General features: G+C 55.9%; 1 protein-coding gene across 11 annotated transcripts in view; it reads right to left on the bottom strand.

Moving 5' to 3' along the window:
• Nucleotides 1-7965: 7965 nt before the first annotated feature.
• Nucleotides 7966-15910, bottom strand: part of ADGRB2 (adhesion G protein-coupled receptor B2) — a 36677-nt gene continuing 28732 nt past the window's right edge. For 7 of the 11 annotated variants that reach the window (XM_006054602.4, XM_025278534.3, XM_025278536.3 and 4 more), the window contains 7 exons: nucleotides 13845-14016; nucleotides 13435-13530; nucleotides 13048-13087; nucleotides 11763-12382; nucleotides 9403-9438; nucleotides 9034-9132; nucleotides 7966-8460 (listed from right to left, as the gene is read on the bottom strand). In XM_006054602.4, the coding sequence (XP_006054664.2) occupies nucleotides 8275-8460; nucleotides 9034-9132; nucleotides 9403-9438; nucleotides 11763-12382; nucleotides 13048-13087; nucleotides 13435-13530; nucleotides 13845-14016 (1249 nt within the window). In that variant the 3' untranslated portion in view covers nucleotides 7966-8274. Of the gene's footprint in view, nucleotides 8461-9033; nucleotides 9133-9402; nucleotides 9439-11762; nucleotides 12383-13047; nucleotides 13088-13434; nucleotides 13531-13844; nucleotides 14017-15910 lie in introns of those variants that run through there. The other 4 variants (XM_025278533.3, XM_025278541.3, XM_025278539.3 and 1 more) reach the window with 3 other exon arrangements.

Here is a 15910-nt window from a genome sequence, read left to right as displayed (position 1 = left end):
GAAAATCCATCCCTTTGTCCTGCTTCCCTCTTCTTCTGTGTCCTTCTTTAAAAGTATGTCTTCCTCATCTTTACATTGTCAGTGCCCAGTTCAGGGTCTGGCACAACTTGGCATCAGACAATGTTTACAGAATAAATGAATGACCAAGCCAGGCTCTTCTGGCTTTAGACTTGACTGAGTGGCTCCGAGTGGGTCAGCTGGGCTGCTGTGAAGTTTCGGCAGCTCAGAATGGGAGTCATCTGGGCCAGACTAAGACATTTAGATGTCCTCATACTCCCCATACATGATTCGTAACAGAAATAACAGTAACCCACGAGGCATAATACTTACATGTCTGCTGAAATGAAAACAACTTCTTTGTGGATTTTTCAATCACAAAACTCTGGACAAGTTCATCGAAGCAGTATTTCTTCACACACGTGTGTGTGTGTGCACCTATGTTGTTGCCACCTTGCTGGTGCCTCAAGCTGGACTGCCTGTTGGGTCACACCCAGTGCCACATGGCCGGCCTGACCCAACTGTCCCCTTGGTGACACAGTCTTGGCTCTTGAGCTCTGCATAATGAGGAACACCAAGGGGGCCACAGTGGCCCAGGCCTAACTGATAGTGAGCAGCCTCAGAGCATGTTGCCAGAAGCTTCTCAAGGCTGCACCAGATGTGACAACTGCTTGGTGTGAGAACTCTCGTAATTCCCCCTTGGGCCAAGGTTTGCCCCTGCCCATCCCTGACCCTCTAAAACTATAAAAAATGATCCAGGCCCTAAGAAACTTCTCAGAAGAGGAATCTAAGGCTCAGAGAGGTTATTTAATTTACCCAAGGTCGATCAGAAGTTTGGGACGGAGTTGTGGTTTGAGCACAAGCCTGGCCCGTAAAGCAGACTCCATGCCCTTCCTGAGGGTGGGGGGGCTGGGCCGGGTGCAGGGGCACAGCCCCCCAGCCCATATCTGGATCCACAGAGCTGACAAGAACACATGCTGGAGCTGGACCCAGCCTAGTTTTGAGATGGGCTCTGCCCTCCCCTCAGCCTCTTTCACTGCTCAGAGGGGATCTAGGTCTCTAAGCTCAACTCTCCCCGAAGCCCACCTCCAGGGCCCAGAGAAGGACTCCATATAAAGTCCCTGTGTGGGTTCCACAGCATCACACGGGCACGGTGATGGGCACCTGGGAGGGGCTCCAGAAGCCTGAGCCAACACGGCCCTCGGGTTCTGGGTCTCAGGATTGGGCCTCACTTTTGTCCCACGGTGGGTCCTTCATGGTTTATATCCTTCCCTTCAATGCTCAACCTGCAGCCACACCTGCTCTATATACCGACCCTGCAGGGAGTCAGGCTCAGTCCCTGCCTTGGAGGAATGTATACCTCCCCACCTGCTCCTTGCTGGAGACAGAGCTCAGGAAACTCAAACAAAGCAGATCAGTGGTTTTCAGGGAGAATGGGAGGCTGGGTGGCTAAGGGCAGCACCCCCACATGCAGCCAGTTTTCCCAAGCGGACCCTGGCTGAGCTCCACCGCCCCTGGGTTCCAGTACTGCAACACCCCACCCCACCCCCATGGGTGGGAAGTGACAAATGAGTCTGAGGAAGTGGAGGAGGGGAGTCAGCAATCGATGGCATTAACATGGTGCCCAAATTAAATATTGACTTTCTCGGTTGACCCTGGGGATGCCTGGATTGATGGCTGGTACTGTGCTGTGCCACTGCCAGGGATTGGGACATACCAGCCTGGAGCAGGGTCAGTGGGCAGCTGAGGCTTGTGAGGTGAGCTCACCCCTGTTCCTGCCTGGTCAGAAGGAACAGGGACAAGGGCCACAGAGAGCCCAAGGCAGTGGGTTTGTCTGTCCATCTTGTGCCTGGGAGCTCCCTACTCTAGAGTCCAGAGTTCCCTCTTCCCAGAAGACCTTAGAGCCAAGGTTTCGTTGAATGCCCACCCCTCTCCTCCCACACCCTCCTTCAGGAGCTGTGGCTGGCCTGCCGCCCAGCAAATGAGCAGAATCAATCTCTGTGATGACATCCATTACCAGGGCTCAGGACCCTGCCTCCCAGGACGGTAAGGCTGGTTATTTTTGGTCTATCATTATGTAGGATCTTGGGGAGGGGGTAAGGACGGCCTCTCCATCCTTGGAAACATTCCATCATCCTCTCCAGGTAACTTCACCTTCAGAATCAACAGTGGCCCCTGAGCTTTCTTTCCTTCTTTTCATAGCTCCATTTCAGAAATTGTCTATCCTGCCTTAATTTCTTCACCTCCCCCTCACCCTGCAGCCTGTTCCAGTATGCTTCCTGCCATGTCAGTGACTCTAATCCCGCCCTTTTCCTGAATTCTAGTCCTGTATTTCTAACCACCTACTTCCTACTTGAAATTCCCCCTTGACTATTTCCAAGGTATTGCAGTGTTAACAGGCTCAAGGTGGAAGTCGTAATTGTCTCCCCCACAGCTGATCCTCTTCCTGGCCTCCGAATTCAATGGCATGGTCATCCATCTGGGCATGTTAAGACAGAAGCCCACAGGTCGCCCTTAGCTCCTTCTGATAACACCCATACCAGGGGCTGACAAGTCCATTGCCGCATACATTCAGATTCCGTGCCCCCTCTGTAAAGTGAAGTTGCTCAGTTGTGTCCGACTCTTTGCGACCCCATGGACTGTAGCATACCAGTCTCCTCCATCCCTGGGATTTTCCAGGCAAGAGTACTGGAGTGGGTTGCCATGTAGCATCCCCCTAATTTAAGTTTCCTTGTTATGGGTGGTCTCTTCATTGGTCTCTCCGTATCCATCTCACTCTTCAGTAACTGCCCCATCCATTTCCCATCCACCCTGAGCAACCCTATTAAATCTGATCCTGCCAACCCCTACCCAGCACCCTTCTTGGATTTCCACTAGTCTGAAACTCCAAAGCCCTTATTTGAGTCTCCACTGCCCTGGACACCAAGCAAGTGCTTCAAGGGCCTGAGAGGGGTTCCTGGGGTTGGTGTCCTTGGAAGAGTGCAAGGAGGAGTAATAGGGGGCACTGGGGACTGGCTCTAAAAAGCCCCAGCTGTTGGACCCCATGAACTGCCCAGGGGGTGCAAGAAGCAGCCTCAAGGGAAACGAGTCCAGAGAGACAGAAGTTGGCAGCACCCTCCACCCAGGTTTTCCCTCTGGCCACCTAGGCCACCTAATTTTCTTTTAATTGGTGTCTAATGGAAGTGAATTAAACTCAATTGAGTTTTAATATGTTGATCCAAGTGCCTTTCCTAACCTGCCTCCCTTATCCCAGGATCTGGGGCTGCAGGTGGGAAAAAAGGAAGATGGGTTGTGAGGGTGGTTGTAGAGGATATGGGCAGGGGGTGTGTAGTGTAAGTAGGCCAGATACCAGTGCACAGGTCTCCTCAGGACCTTCTCCTACATCCCTAACACCCCCTTTCTGCCAACTAGTGTCTCCTGAATACCCAAATCCCAGGAATATCGACTTTGGACCTACTCGGTACTGGCACTGAGCTGGGAACCCATCTTACATCACCTCCATGAATCCTCCTGTGACCAGTTGAGGCAGGTAGTATTCCTACCTCCTTTTCAGAGGTCACTGAATTGATTTGCCCAAGGTCACTGCCTTTATTCTGTCTAGAGCTGTGCTGTCTAATATGATAGCCACTGACCACATGTGGCTACTGAGTCCTCAATTCTGAATTGAGACATACTGTACATGTAATGCACACACTTTCAGAGAATTAGGTAAGGAAAAAGAATGTAAAGTAGCTCGTTGATAATTTTCTATACTGATTACATGTTTTTGAAATAATAACATTCTTGATATAGTGGGCTAAATAGATTATTTAAATGAATGTTGTTAATTTTTACTTTAAAAAAAATAGCTACTAGAAAGCTTTAAATTACATATGTAGCTTGCATTAGGCTCAGACAGATTAAGAATCTGCCTGCAATGTGGGAGACTGAGGTTTAATCCCTGAGTCAGGAAGATCCCTTGGAGAAAAGAATGGCTACCCACTCCAGTATTCTTGCCAGGAGAATTCCATGGACAGAGGAGCCTGGCGGGCTACAGTCCATGGGGTTGCAAAGAGTCAGACACGACTGAGCAACTTTGAGAGTGAGAGAGAGTTTGCATTATATTTTTGTTGGACATTCCCAGGGTATGATCTTATGAAAGTGGGGATGGTCTGCTCACCCATGACCTTGCCACAGTCTGAAAGGCAAGGAAAGGCTGCAGGTGAGCTTGGGTGAGCTGCTCAGGCTGCTGTCTCCTTATTGCCTGGGAGGGTGGCAAGTCTCTTTCAGCACCCTGGACAGCATCTGGGCTCACTTCCCACCTGGGGTCCTAAGCTAGCACTAAGGCCCAGGAAGGAATAACGGGAGGGAGGAATGGATACCACCTGCAAAACTCTCCCTGGGAATAATCTTAAGCCATGTTCTGGATACAGGAAGGCTGGGTAAGGATGATCAGTATCCCCATTTTGCAGATGAGAAAACCATTGTTTAGAGAGATTTGTGCATTCCATCTCTCTCAGGGCTTCCTTGGTGGTTTAGTAAAGAATCTGCCTGCAGTGTGGGAGACCTGGGTTTGATCCTTGGGTCAGGAAGACCCCCTGGAGAAGGGAATGGCTACCATAGCAGTATTCTTGCCTGGAGAATCCCAGAGACAGAGGAACCTGGTAGGCTACAGTCCATGGGACCGCAGAGTGGGACAGGGCTGAGTGACTAACCCTTTCACTTTCTGGTCTCTCAGTAAAGAGCCACAGTTCTACATGGAGCCCTCAGCTGAGTGCACAAACCCAAACCAGTTGACACAGATGACAGCCAGCGACAGTGCAAGAGTGGCAACGTGTGCCAGGGCTGTGGGAGCCCAGCGAGTGCTGAGGGCTGAGGCGGGGAGTTCAGGGGCAGCTTCATGGAGGGGGCCACTGGGGTTGCATCTGGAAGGCTAAAGGGGAAGTTGCCAATGGGAGCCGGCAGAAGTTCCAGGCAGAAGAAATGGCACGTGCAAAGGCATAGAGGTGAGGGAGATGGGTCAGGAGAGGTAGGCAACAATCACATCACCAAAGGCCTCGCATTCTAGGCTAATTCCAGGGTGGATGGAAGGCGTCTTAGTAGGGAGAGAAGTGGCCTGGCCAGATCTGCATTTTGGAAAGATCACACTAGAGCTAGGTAGTGACTGGAGGCAGAAAGAACAAGAAAGACAATGAGATCAAAGACAGGACAGGGGACATCCCTGGAGGTCCAGTGGTTAAGACTTCACCTTTCAATGCAGGGGGTGCAGGTTTGATCCCCAGTCAGGGAGTTAAGATCCCACATGCCTAGGGGCCAAAAACTAAAACACAAAACAGAAGCAATGCTGTAACAAAAATTCAATAAAGACTTTAAAAAAAAAAAAAAAGAAAGACACAACAGTTATTAGATATTAGCCCAAAGGAAAGGGCAATCAGGACTATATAGATACGGAAACCCAAGTCAGACAGGGCCCGGCAACCCGTCTGAGGAGACACAGGGCATCAGTGCCTGGGGAGTGGGGACTCGGGGGCAGAGAGGAGCACAGCCCTCCACACAGGAAAGCTCTGCCTCTGACCATGGAGGTGGTGAGTCTCAAAGCCCTCCAGGAGCCTCTGCTGCAGCTCTGCTCTTGGCGCAGAATCAATCAGGTGAATATTAACCCTCCTCCTCAAACCAGATACAAAGCAAGAAACTAAGAAATGGCAAGGGGGGTGGGTGGGGGGATGCACATTGTATCTCAGCTGGAGAGATCCTAGTGCAGCCAGTGGAGCCCAGCGCTGGGAAGGAGGAAGGCAGGAACAAAGGAAAGGCACCCAGAGGGCTTTAGGTGATGCTTCAGAGAAAGCCTAGCCCAGGAATGTGGGGTGGGGTCTGCTGGCACAAGGTCAGAGACAGGGGGCTTTGTTTGCGTGAGCCTTTAAACCCCCTTCTGGGAAGAGCTCAGACGGTGAAGAATCTGCCTGCAATGCAGGAGACCTGGGTTCAATCCCTGGGTTGGGAAGATCCCCTGGAGGAGGGCATGGCAACCTACTCCAGTATTCCTGCCTGGAGAATCCCATGGACAGAGCAGCCTGGCGGGCTACAGTCCATGGGGTTGCAAAGTCAGACACGACTGAGTGACTAAGCACAACTGGGAATACGGCTCCCTTTTCTAGAGACCTACGCCCCCTCCCCCTCCCCTGCGGTGTTCAAGGGGGCTGCCAATCACAGTGCCCCACCCCCTGACTGGGGCCAATCAGAGTCCTTCCTTGGGGGTTTTTCTGATTGGAATTCAAGAGAAAGTTTCTTTCCCTCTGAGGGCAGAGTTGAGCGATTTGAGCTGGGAGAAGGAAGCCTGGGGGCCCAGGGGAGTGAGGAAGTTTGCCTGAAAGACTGGCATTGACACTCAGAGCAGCTGGAAGGGATGGCAGATCTGGCCACACCCTGACCCTGGCTCCCATTGCCCAAGACTGACCACCCGCCCACTGCCCCCAGTGCTGCAACTTCAACCAAAGTCCCCTTCCGCCTAAACTGGCTGGTACCAGGGCTCTTCTCCTTCTGGCCGCAAGTTCCAATATAGCAGCTTACAAGCCATGGGGGGTTTGGCCCCTCTCTGAGCCTTGATTTCCTCGTCTGTAAAATGGGGGAATCACAATACCCACCTTGAAGACTCAAATGAGGTGGTACCTGAATGAACGCTTTGCGCCCAGAAGTGCTGGCACTGCCAGAGGGGAGGGAAGCCCAGCTGCTGAGCAATCACCTGGGGGGGAGGTGGTCCGCTCTCTCCTCTGACTGGGCCCACAGGTGGCAGGATTCAGAGGAGCCTGGGGGAGCCTGTACCACCATGACCCCCAGTCCTCCAGCCGCTCCAGAAGGCCATCATCTGTGGCACCCACCCCCACCCCAGTAGCCAGTCCCTTCTTCCTTCTCCCCCATTCAGTCCCCTGCCACACCTAATCCTTCCCTCTGACATGTCCACCCCAGAGAAGGTCAGCTCCCCAAGGGGCTGTGCCTGTGTCTCAGAGGCGCCCATGCTGTTAACTGAGCAGAAGATGTACCTGTGGCCTCTGTTCCCGTGGCTGCTTAACCACAGAAGAGCCAGAGCAACACATCTCCACACTGATCCTATCCGGTCACTTCTAGATTCCTGGGAACCGAGCAGCGTCCACTCACTCAGGCCTGTAAAGACTATGCCCTAGAAATTGCCCTCTGGCACCAAGCTGGCCTGGCCCCTCCTCCCCACATCCACCTGAGCCCTGGAACCTGAGGATCCCCCAGCACCCAGCTCCCTGACGTTTCTTGCAACCATGAAGGTTGGGTCCCTGCAAGTTGAGCTCAAGCTTCCATTCCTACTAGGAGAGTGTTGATAAAGATGCAGTCCCAGTCCTGCCTCTGACTGTGGCCTTGAGCAAGTCATTTCCCACCTCTGGCTTCATTTTCTTATCCACAAAATGGGCCACGTAAAACCTTCCTGCAAAGTTGTGGTGAGGGGTCCAGGCCGAGGGTGTGGAGCTCCTAACAGGGAGCACAGCAGGAGACCAAGTATCTCGGACAACAGCTAATACTTAAACAGCTAATGTGCCAGGCACTCACTAAGCTCTTTATATCTGTTACATTGTTTCATTCTCATAACAACCCTATGAGGTAGGTACTGTCACCATCCCCATTTCACAGATGAGGAAACTGAGGTCACTAAGCTCTGCCTGGCCTCTGGGTCTCAGTGAAAGGCAGCCATGCCCATCAAAGCCACTGAGGAAGTCTGGCTTCAAGGAGCCCCACCCTACATTCCCAATCTGCTTACCCTATACCCCAACAGGGGAAGGGATGTGTCCAGGGTCACCCAGAGAGTCAGGGGTAAAGATGAGGTCATAGCCCAGGCCACCCCTCTCCCCCTCCCAGCTGGACCCCATCACAATGTGTCAAGACCAAGAGAAGTGAATCAGAGACAGAGGAACAAAGCTGCGGGTCCCAGGGCTGGGCCTTCTCCTGGGGAAGCAAGCAGCTCAGAAGCAAAATCCACAGAGTGAAGTTTATTCCCAACAAAGTTCCCCTCCCCCCTCCCCAGCCCGGGACAGGGACAGACAGGCTGGGGGTGAAGATGGGGCTCCAGGAGCTGAGGGGCCTCTGAGAAACAGGGAAGAGCCCCGGCCCCCCGGGCACACCGTGTCTGGCTCCCCCAGCCTGGCCGAGTCCACTGTGCCTCCCTGCCCAGCCCTCGGGAGAGGGGAGGGGGCGCTGGCTCCTGGGTAGTTCCAAAGTGGAGTGTGAAAATAGAGAGATATATAATATTTATACGCAGTGGGCAGTCCGGCGTGGCACTCACACCTCTGTCTGGAAGTCGCCATCCGGTGGTTCTGTGGGTTCCCAGGCTGTTGCCCGGTGCAGGGCCAGCCGCTCTCGGGGTTTGGGGGGCAATGAGCCCAGCGTCATAGACTTGAAGGTGCTCCAGCTCTGATGTCGCCGCTGTTGGGATAAGCCAGGACGCTCCCCTGGACTGGGCTTCTCCTGTGGGTGGAGCAAAAAGGGCCGGTGAAGATGGCCCAAAACCCTCCCACCCATTGTACAGAAGAACCAACTGAAGAGGCCCAAGGAGAGGGCCGGTGATGTCCCATGTTACCACCAATCAAGTGAGGTTCAAATCCAGATCCACCAGTTCCAGAGCTGGGTTCCTGACCCCTGTGCTCAGAGCGGGCCTCTGAGACCATGTCTCCTGTCTGCCCATCCTCCTCAAGATCCTGGGGGAGGCCCCACCGATACCACCTCCCCAAAAACCCCAGACTGTTGCTTATGCCACAGGCAGGCCCATGGTGAGGCAGGCTGAGGCTGGGGAGGAGGGCAGGGAGAAAAATGAGTGCCTCATGGGCCACTTCACCCCTACCCAGTCCGGGGTACTTATGCTGGACACGCTCCATCTGGCCGCTCCACCCAGGGACACACACAGACACACGCACACACCGCCCCCCCACCGGCTTCTCCCTCTGCAACAGGGGACCATGGCTCAGGGTCTGACCACAGGGGCCACTGTGCCCAGTCGGGCCCCCAGCTCTGGGCAGGGGCAGCCATAGGAGGAGCTCTCACCTTGGCCGTGGACTGGCTGCGGTAGCGGTCGAAAGTGTGGAACTTCTGGTTGAGCTCGTGGTAGAGTTCCGAGTGCCGTTTCCGGGTGTGCATCACCTTCTGGGAGCCACAGGGCATCAGGAGAGGTGCTCCCCACGGAGCACTCAGCACCTGGGTCCCCACATCCCCGCCTGCTGCTGGGCCCCCTCTGGGACAAGGCCTGGTTTGGTCTTCACCCCAGAACTCTGGCCTTGGGCAGCGGAGGGACTGTCATGGGCTCAGGCCATGCACTGGCGCTTGGATTAATTTTAGGAGGGGACCCTCCACGGCCAGACACCCCCCCACCCCACACACACACAATGCAACACACACGTGCACTGGAGCACTTACCTCAAAGTCCAGGTCTGAATACCGTAACTTCTTTCGCTGAGAAGGAGCAACCAGGAGGCAGTGAAGGAGAAGAGAACTTTTTAACCAAGTGCAGGGGCTTTAGAGACAGGAAGTCTGCTCCCTCGGGGTCTGTACCCCTGCCTAGGCCCAGGAGTTAGGAATCCTTTAAAGGGTAGCCCTTGAGGTTGTGGAAATGGGGCAGAGGCATGAGAGATGAGGCACTGAAGTGCAATCCCACCCCAAGGGGTACACGCAGGCGGGCACACGTGTAGACGCGCACCTACACAGTGGCCAGATGCCACAGTGCAGACTTCCAACAAGGCAGGGACACAGATCCCCAGGCCAGACCACAGGGCAGACCCTCCTTCTTCTGTGCCCCGGAGGCAATCCCTGTCCTGGCCCACCTCGTCCCATCCTCTCTGACACCAACAGGCTCCCCTCTCCCTGGAAACCTCCATCCTGCTGCAGATACAGGACTCAGCATCACAGAAGCCTTCCTTCGATTGTCCCTTTTTTCTGCCAAACTCGGCCCCGCCTCCCTCCCTCATGCCTCTCCCGACTCTCACTTGCCCAAGACCACCTTCAAGGCCCCAGTGGCCTACGCCGCGTCCAGTGCCACTCAGGAAGTCCTCAGCGTCTCAGAATGTCAGCATGGGAGCACTCATGAGACCAAGACCAACCTTCCCAGGTTATACCAGGGAAACAGGTCCAGGGAGAAAGGACTTGCCCACAAGTCCTCAAGGATGTGGCTAAAATCACCATCTAGATTTCCCCAGTCCCAGGCCCGCACACACACTCACCACCACTGCAGCTGGTGACACCCTCTCCTGGTCCTTCCACCTCCCTGCCTGCTCTTTCTCAGCCACCCACCCTGATTTCTCCAACTCTAGGCCCCGATACTCTGCCCTGGACTCTCCCCAGCCCTTCACCATGCATATGCGTGTCCTCCCCATTTCTGGTCACACTGCACTTTCAGAGGCCGTGGAACTCCTCCTTGCTCCCTCCTGTCCACAGACACCGCGCACACAGCTGCGCCCAATGGAATAAACTCTAACCTCCCCCGCCCCAAACGCACTCCTCCGCCCCCGCCCCATCGCAGTTGCCCACACCAGAATTCTGGACGTCATTCCTGACCCCTTAAGGCTCTGCCACGTTTATTGCTACCTCCCACACAAGGAGCCCAGTGCTGGCCCCTCCTCAGGGGCCCAAGCATGGGCAGGTGTCCACAGAACAAAACCTGCCATGATGCTGAGCGCTCCCCTCCCCACTGCCCGTGTCGAGAGTTTTCTGTCTTTGTGACGCCTTCCTGTTTCTGCCATCTGCGGCAGGAGCAGGCACCAAATGTTCAAGAAACATTTTGGGAGGAAAAACTAAACTTGCGAACCTTCTAGCTGCTAACTTAGTTTTCTCCATAGGGAGGATGGGGAGCCGGTTTCTGGGGCCCAAACATGAGCAGCCAACAGTGCCCAAGTGGTGACTCCTGCCACTTCCCTCATCCACACCTTCGTCATCCTGCCAATGAAAGTTCTAGAATGTTCTAGAGTTCTACAGTGGGTCACTATCAACTGCTTGTTGCCAGTGATTCCCTGCAGGGAGTGGGCCTGAGGGAGCCAGACAGAAGGCAGGGCAGCCACAGAAAACACATAGGCATGGAAAGAGAGGGGCTTGTTTTCCCCGGGGGGGAAGAGCGAGGCAATTACCACAGGCCTGTGGGCAGTGCCTGAGGCTGATCTCAGGAACGGTAACAGTAACACTCCTCAATTATCTAGCACTTTCTACCTGCTCCACACAGAGATAAATGTTTTATATCGATCAATTAGTCCTCGCAACTCTACCAAGAGGCTGCTACGTTATCCCCACTTTATAAATGAGGAGACTGAGGCTCAGAGAGATTAGGGCGAAGAGAGATTACCTGAGTCTCGGGGAGGGGAGACTGGGCACCAGATCTCATTGCTGATCCAGCAGCACTCAGATCTGAACTCAGGGACTTGGAGGCCCAGGTCCTCAGCCCCTAGATACGGCTTCCCTAGCAATAAGGCACCAGGCCTGAGCCATGGGCCCCTTTAAGGAGGGCCCACCCTGACTGGTTCACCCCAAAACAGGCACTTAAGCAAATGTGAGCACCTTCGAGAAGGGCACCCTCAGTGTGTGGAGACCAGGCCCATCTGAGGAGCTCAGAGGAGCCAGAATTCCCTTGGAGCTGCCATGGGCATCAACGGAGGAGAAGCCCACAGCATGTATACTTCCTGGGACTTTGTATGGGGAAGCTGCCAGCTGTCCCTTCCCGGCTGCTGCCAAACAGTCACGGGCGCCCTAGGGCAGGCCTCTGACCCCCAACCCCAGGCCCAGCAGCTCCTCACCTCCAGGGAGCCCAGCTTCATGGTGGAGCCAGGCACGGTTCGGGGCATGGTCCGGCTGCGCTCCCCCGGCTCTGGCACCTGGCGGGCGCTGGGTGTTGGCGGCGGCGGTTGGAAGGTCATCCCGTAGGGGTTCTGTAGAGACCCATAGGCAGGGCCCAGCCCCAGGCCCGAGTGTTCCACAGACAGGAAGCTGGGGTAGGCTTCGGTGTGGCCCAGGGACTTGGAGGCCCGCCGGGGGGTGCCCTCAGGCCGGGCCCGAGGGGGATCCTCGCCACCTCCGCCCCCGCCGCCAGGCTGCAGACTCAGAGTCCTCCGGGGCAGCACCATGTAGTCCCCCTCAGAGCCCGGCTCGGCCGGCCGCAGCCACGTGAGGTCCAGCTGCCGCAGGCCGCCCTCTCCACACATGTACACGGGGTTGGCCTCCTGTGGGGGCGGTGGCTCCCCCAGCCCTGGCGAGGCTGCCATGGGCACCAGGATGTTGCCAGGCAGTGGTGAGAAGCTGAGGCTGCCCTCGGGGCCCACGAGGCAGGACTTGGGCTCCTCATCCTCGTCCAGAGACAAGCGGGACAGCGTGCCCGTGATGGTGGATGGGTTGCAAGTGTTGACCTCCTTGAACAGCACTGGGGGCAGGAGCAGAGAGAAGTCAGTCCGGGGGAGCAGGAGCCCCCAGATGTCCCCTTGCCCAGGCTGGGCAGGTATCAAGGCCCTGAGCTTGGATGCTAGGGGCAACTGAGTCCCGGAGTGACGGCTGGGTGGTTAACACGGGGGTTAAGACAGTGACTATCCCCGAGGTCCACAGCCAGGCAAAGCAAGGAACGAAGCCAAGGCCCCTGCCCCCACAGTGCCCAGGTGCAGGTCTTGACCTCTGACCCCACAGCCCCAAGGCTGTCAAAAGGGCCTTGTTCCTTCCTGCTCCCTGGGCAGCTCCGCCCTAGGTGACAAAACTTGGAGATTCTCATAAGAATCATGGAAATGACACAATAATATAACAGCCACTTTGTGCTGAGCACCCTGCTAGGCATTTGGTCCCCTAATTGATTTAAGGCTCCTATCCACCCTAGAGAAGAGACTTCTCTCCTTTATAAGTGAGGCTCCAGGAGTAAGCTGTCCACTCAAAGTCATACAGTGGGTGGTATTCACAGCCTTGACTCCAGCTCAGGGCTGCCTGACTCAAAAGCTGGACCCCACAGCCAGAATCCACTGGAGCGTCCCATGGTAGGGCTGGGGGGCCCCCTGTTCATCCCCATATCTGGGGCCATTCTCAGCGCTGCCCTGGCACACTCACCAGTCTGACAAGCCAGATCCACATCTTTTTCAAAGTCTGACTATAGGCAGAGAGGGAGAGAGCAGACAGGCAGAGAGAGGATCCATGTATCAGGGTGGGAGGGAACTCAGGCCCCTCCCTACCCAGCCAGACAGTCTGCCCATGGCACATTGCCCAACAGAGCAGAGGGGTCCCTGGTGTGGTCTCCTCCAGCCCCACCCAAGAGCGGGGGATATCTGAAGGGGGGACTTGCCCAAGGCCACTCAGCTGTTAGCGGCTGAGCCAGAATCAAACCTGATCTCTGTTCCCAGAAAGATGGGGACAGAGAATAGGGAAGGGGAAGGTGAGGGGTCTAGGGCAGGGGGCACTCAGAACTGACCTGTGCCCTGCCTGGGCCTCCTCACTCACCAGGATCTGCAGCTGCCCGTTCTTACATGAGTCGGGGGAGTCTTCACTCTCATCAGCCCGGCACACACCCATCTGGCACTTCACCACATCCTGGACCTGGGGACAGCAGGTGCCTGCTGGGCCTGAGGCCACCACAGGGCCCCTTGGCTACGGCGAGCTGTGCCTTCCACCCCAGGCACCCAGATGGGCATGGAAGCAAAGCAGTGTATCCAGCCTAGGGGGGTGGGTAGGAGCCCCAGGGGGGCCAAGGCTGCCCAGGTTATCAGCTTCCACACCAAGAGCTGTGCAAATGGGGGCCTGTCCAGGGCCTTAATCCTCCCCAGCTGTGCTCGTCTGCACCATGGGGAGCGGCAAGGGACCGGCGTGGTCGTGGGCAGGGGTGGATGTGGCCAGGGAGAGGCCCAGCCCACCTCTCGGCGCAGGAAGCAGTGGACGGCCGTGATGACAAAGCCCTGCGCAGAGTTGAAGACAGCGAACAGGGCCTGGAAGAGGACGGAGCGGCGGTCTGTCATGGCCAGGACGGCAGACATCCAGGTGAGCGCCAGCAGGGGCAGCACCACGCAGGAGCTCCAGAGTGAGGCCCTGAGGACGAGGCAGATGGTCCGTCGGGGACCTTCCCGGGGACCAGGCTGGACTGAGCCTGGGCCTGCACTCAGCCTGGGGCCCTTGAGCTGCCCAAGACTGGCGGGGCCCCCAACGATACAACCTCAGTCATGTCCCCTGGCAGAGAGGGGCTGAGCAGCTGGGGGCAGAGAATCGGAACAAAGACAAAGAGCAGAAAACTGGAGGACCAGGAAGGAGGAGGGGACAGACACACTGACACAGGGACGGAGCCAGAGGCAGCATCAGGGGACAGACGGAGAGACTGGAGAGAACCAGCGGGACAGAGGAGGAGGAGGGAGACAGATACAGATGCTGTGAGTTTTAGCCCCAATTTGCACAAAATCACAGGCCTGGGCCGCATCCCCAGAGACTCTGGGAGGGGAGGAGAGGAAGAGGGACGAAGCGAGACAGACACGGTGAGAGCGGGGATGAGACGGGCAGAGACACACTGGAAGATTAAACGGGCGGAGAGGACGGAGGACATCACAGAGCACAAATATTCAGGGGAGATGAGGGGCCAGGGCGGCAGGAGCTCCTCCACCTCCGTTTCCCAAGGAGGAGGTGCCAGGCTCTAGGGTGCTTGCTCAGAGCTGGGCAGAAAGACCATAGCTGGCGGGGGTGGAGGGGGTGGGGTAAGGGGGTGGGAGGGGGAGGGCAGGGGTCAGGGCCAAACCCACACGTCCCCAGCCTCCTTGACAAAGGAGGGCAGAGAAAAAAGGCAGAGGGTCCCTGGCATCCGGGCACCAGTGTCAGCCTGCCCCCACCAGCAATAGTCGATGAGGGCACAGTGGGGGCAGCCTTGCCCTCCGTGCCACCCTGCCCACTCTGCCTCATGAACACTGGGGTGGGAGGGGCAGGCAGGAGTGGGCATGGCTCTGGACAAGGCAGAGACATGGGCAGGGGGCCAAGACCTGTCCTAGGAAGAGTGGTCCAGGGTTGTTCACACTGGCAGGGAGCGGGCAGAGTGGCCTTCACAACCCCTGGGGGGGCAGAGCCAAGACTAAAGAGAGGGCCTAATGACAGTCATGAGAGCTGCCATTGATTAACCACCAATGCTCTGCCAGGCCCTACACCGAATACTTTACATACATGAGTCACACTGGGACCAAAACAACTCTAGTAAAGAGGCATGGCGATTATTATCCCAATTTACAGATGAGAAAACTGGCGTGTGCCCAGCTGGGCAGAGACAGAGCCAGAGCCAGGATGCAAACTCAACTTGGCTGCCTCTGAAGCCCAGGCTTTTGACTGTTAGTTCTGAGAGACTGGATCAGAGAAGCAGATGGCAGCCCAAGTGAGAGGGAGCTTTCTACTCTATGGAGCTCCTGGAGATGGTCCCTGCCACCTCCACAGGCAGTGAGCTCCCTGACCCTGGAGGTGAGCAAGCCAGAGCTGGGCCCCCACTGGTCAAGGGAGGGTTAGCTGCCTTTCTGGCCCTCAGTGGAAGGTTGGGCCTGAAACCCTTGTGAGTTCATTCATTCATTCTACTCTTGTGTGGCTGGGATTTTAAGAATCACAGCTGCCAGGGGACATCTCAGCCTAGTAATTCCCTACCTCCAAGCTTCTCTGTTCTCCAACTGATTGTGAGAGTCAATGCCTCTGAAATTCTAAGTCTCAGATTCTATGACAGATGATAAGACTCTCTGATTCACTCATTCGAACATTCTTAGCTTCTGATTGTCTTATTCTAAGATTCTATCATTCTAATTCTAAGGTTCTTTGGGCTCAAAAATTCTGAGAGCCGAAGATTCTATGAGCCTCTGTAGGTTGGGGGTGTAAGGAGGAGGGTGTGGCTGTGCCTGAATAAAATGTAAGCCGGGGGTGGGGGGCAGGGGCGGGGAGCAACGTGGCGGGGGCACAGGACTCCAGCATA

Source organism: Bubalus bubalis, chromosome 2 (genome assembly GCF_019923935.1).
Source record: "Bubalus bubalis isolate 160015118507 breed Murrah chromosome 2, NDDB_SH_1, whole genome shotgun sequence".
NCBI lineage: Eukaryota > Metazoa > Chordata > Mammalia > Artiodactyla > Bovidae > Bubalus > Bubalus bubalis.
This window is presented reverse-complemented; position numbering and strand designations above follow the sequence as displayed.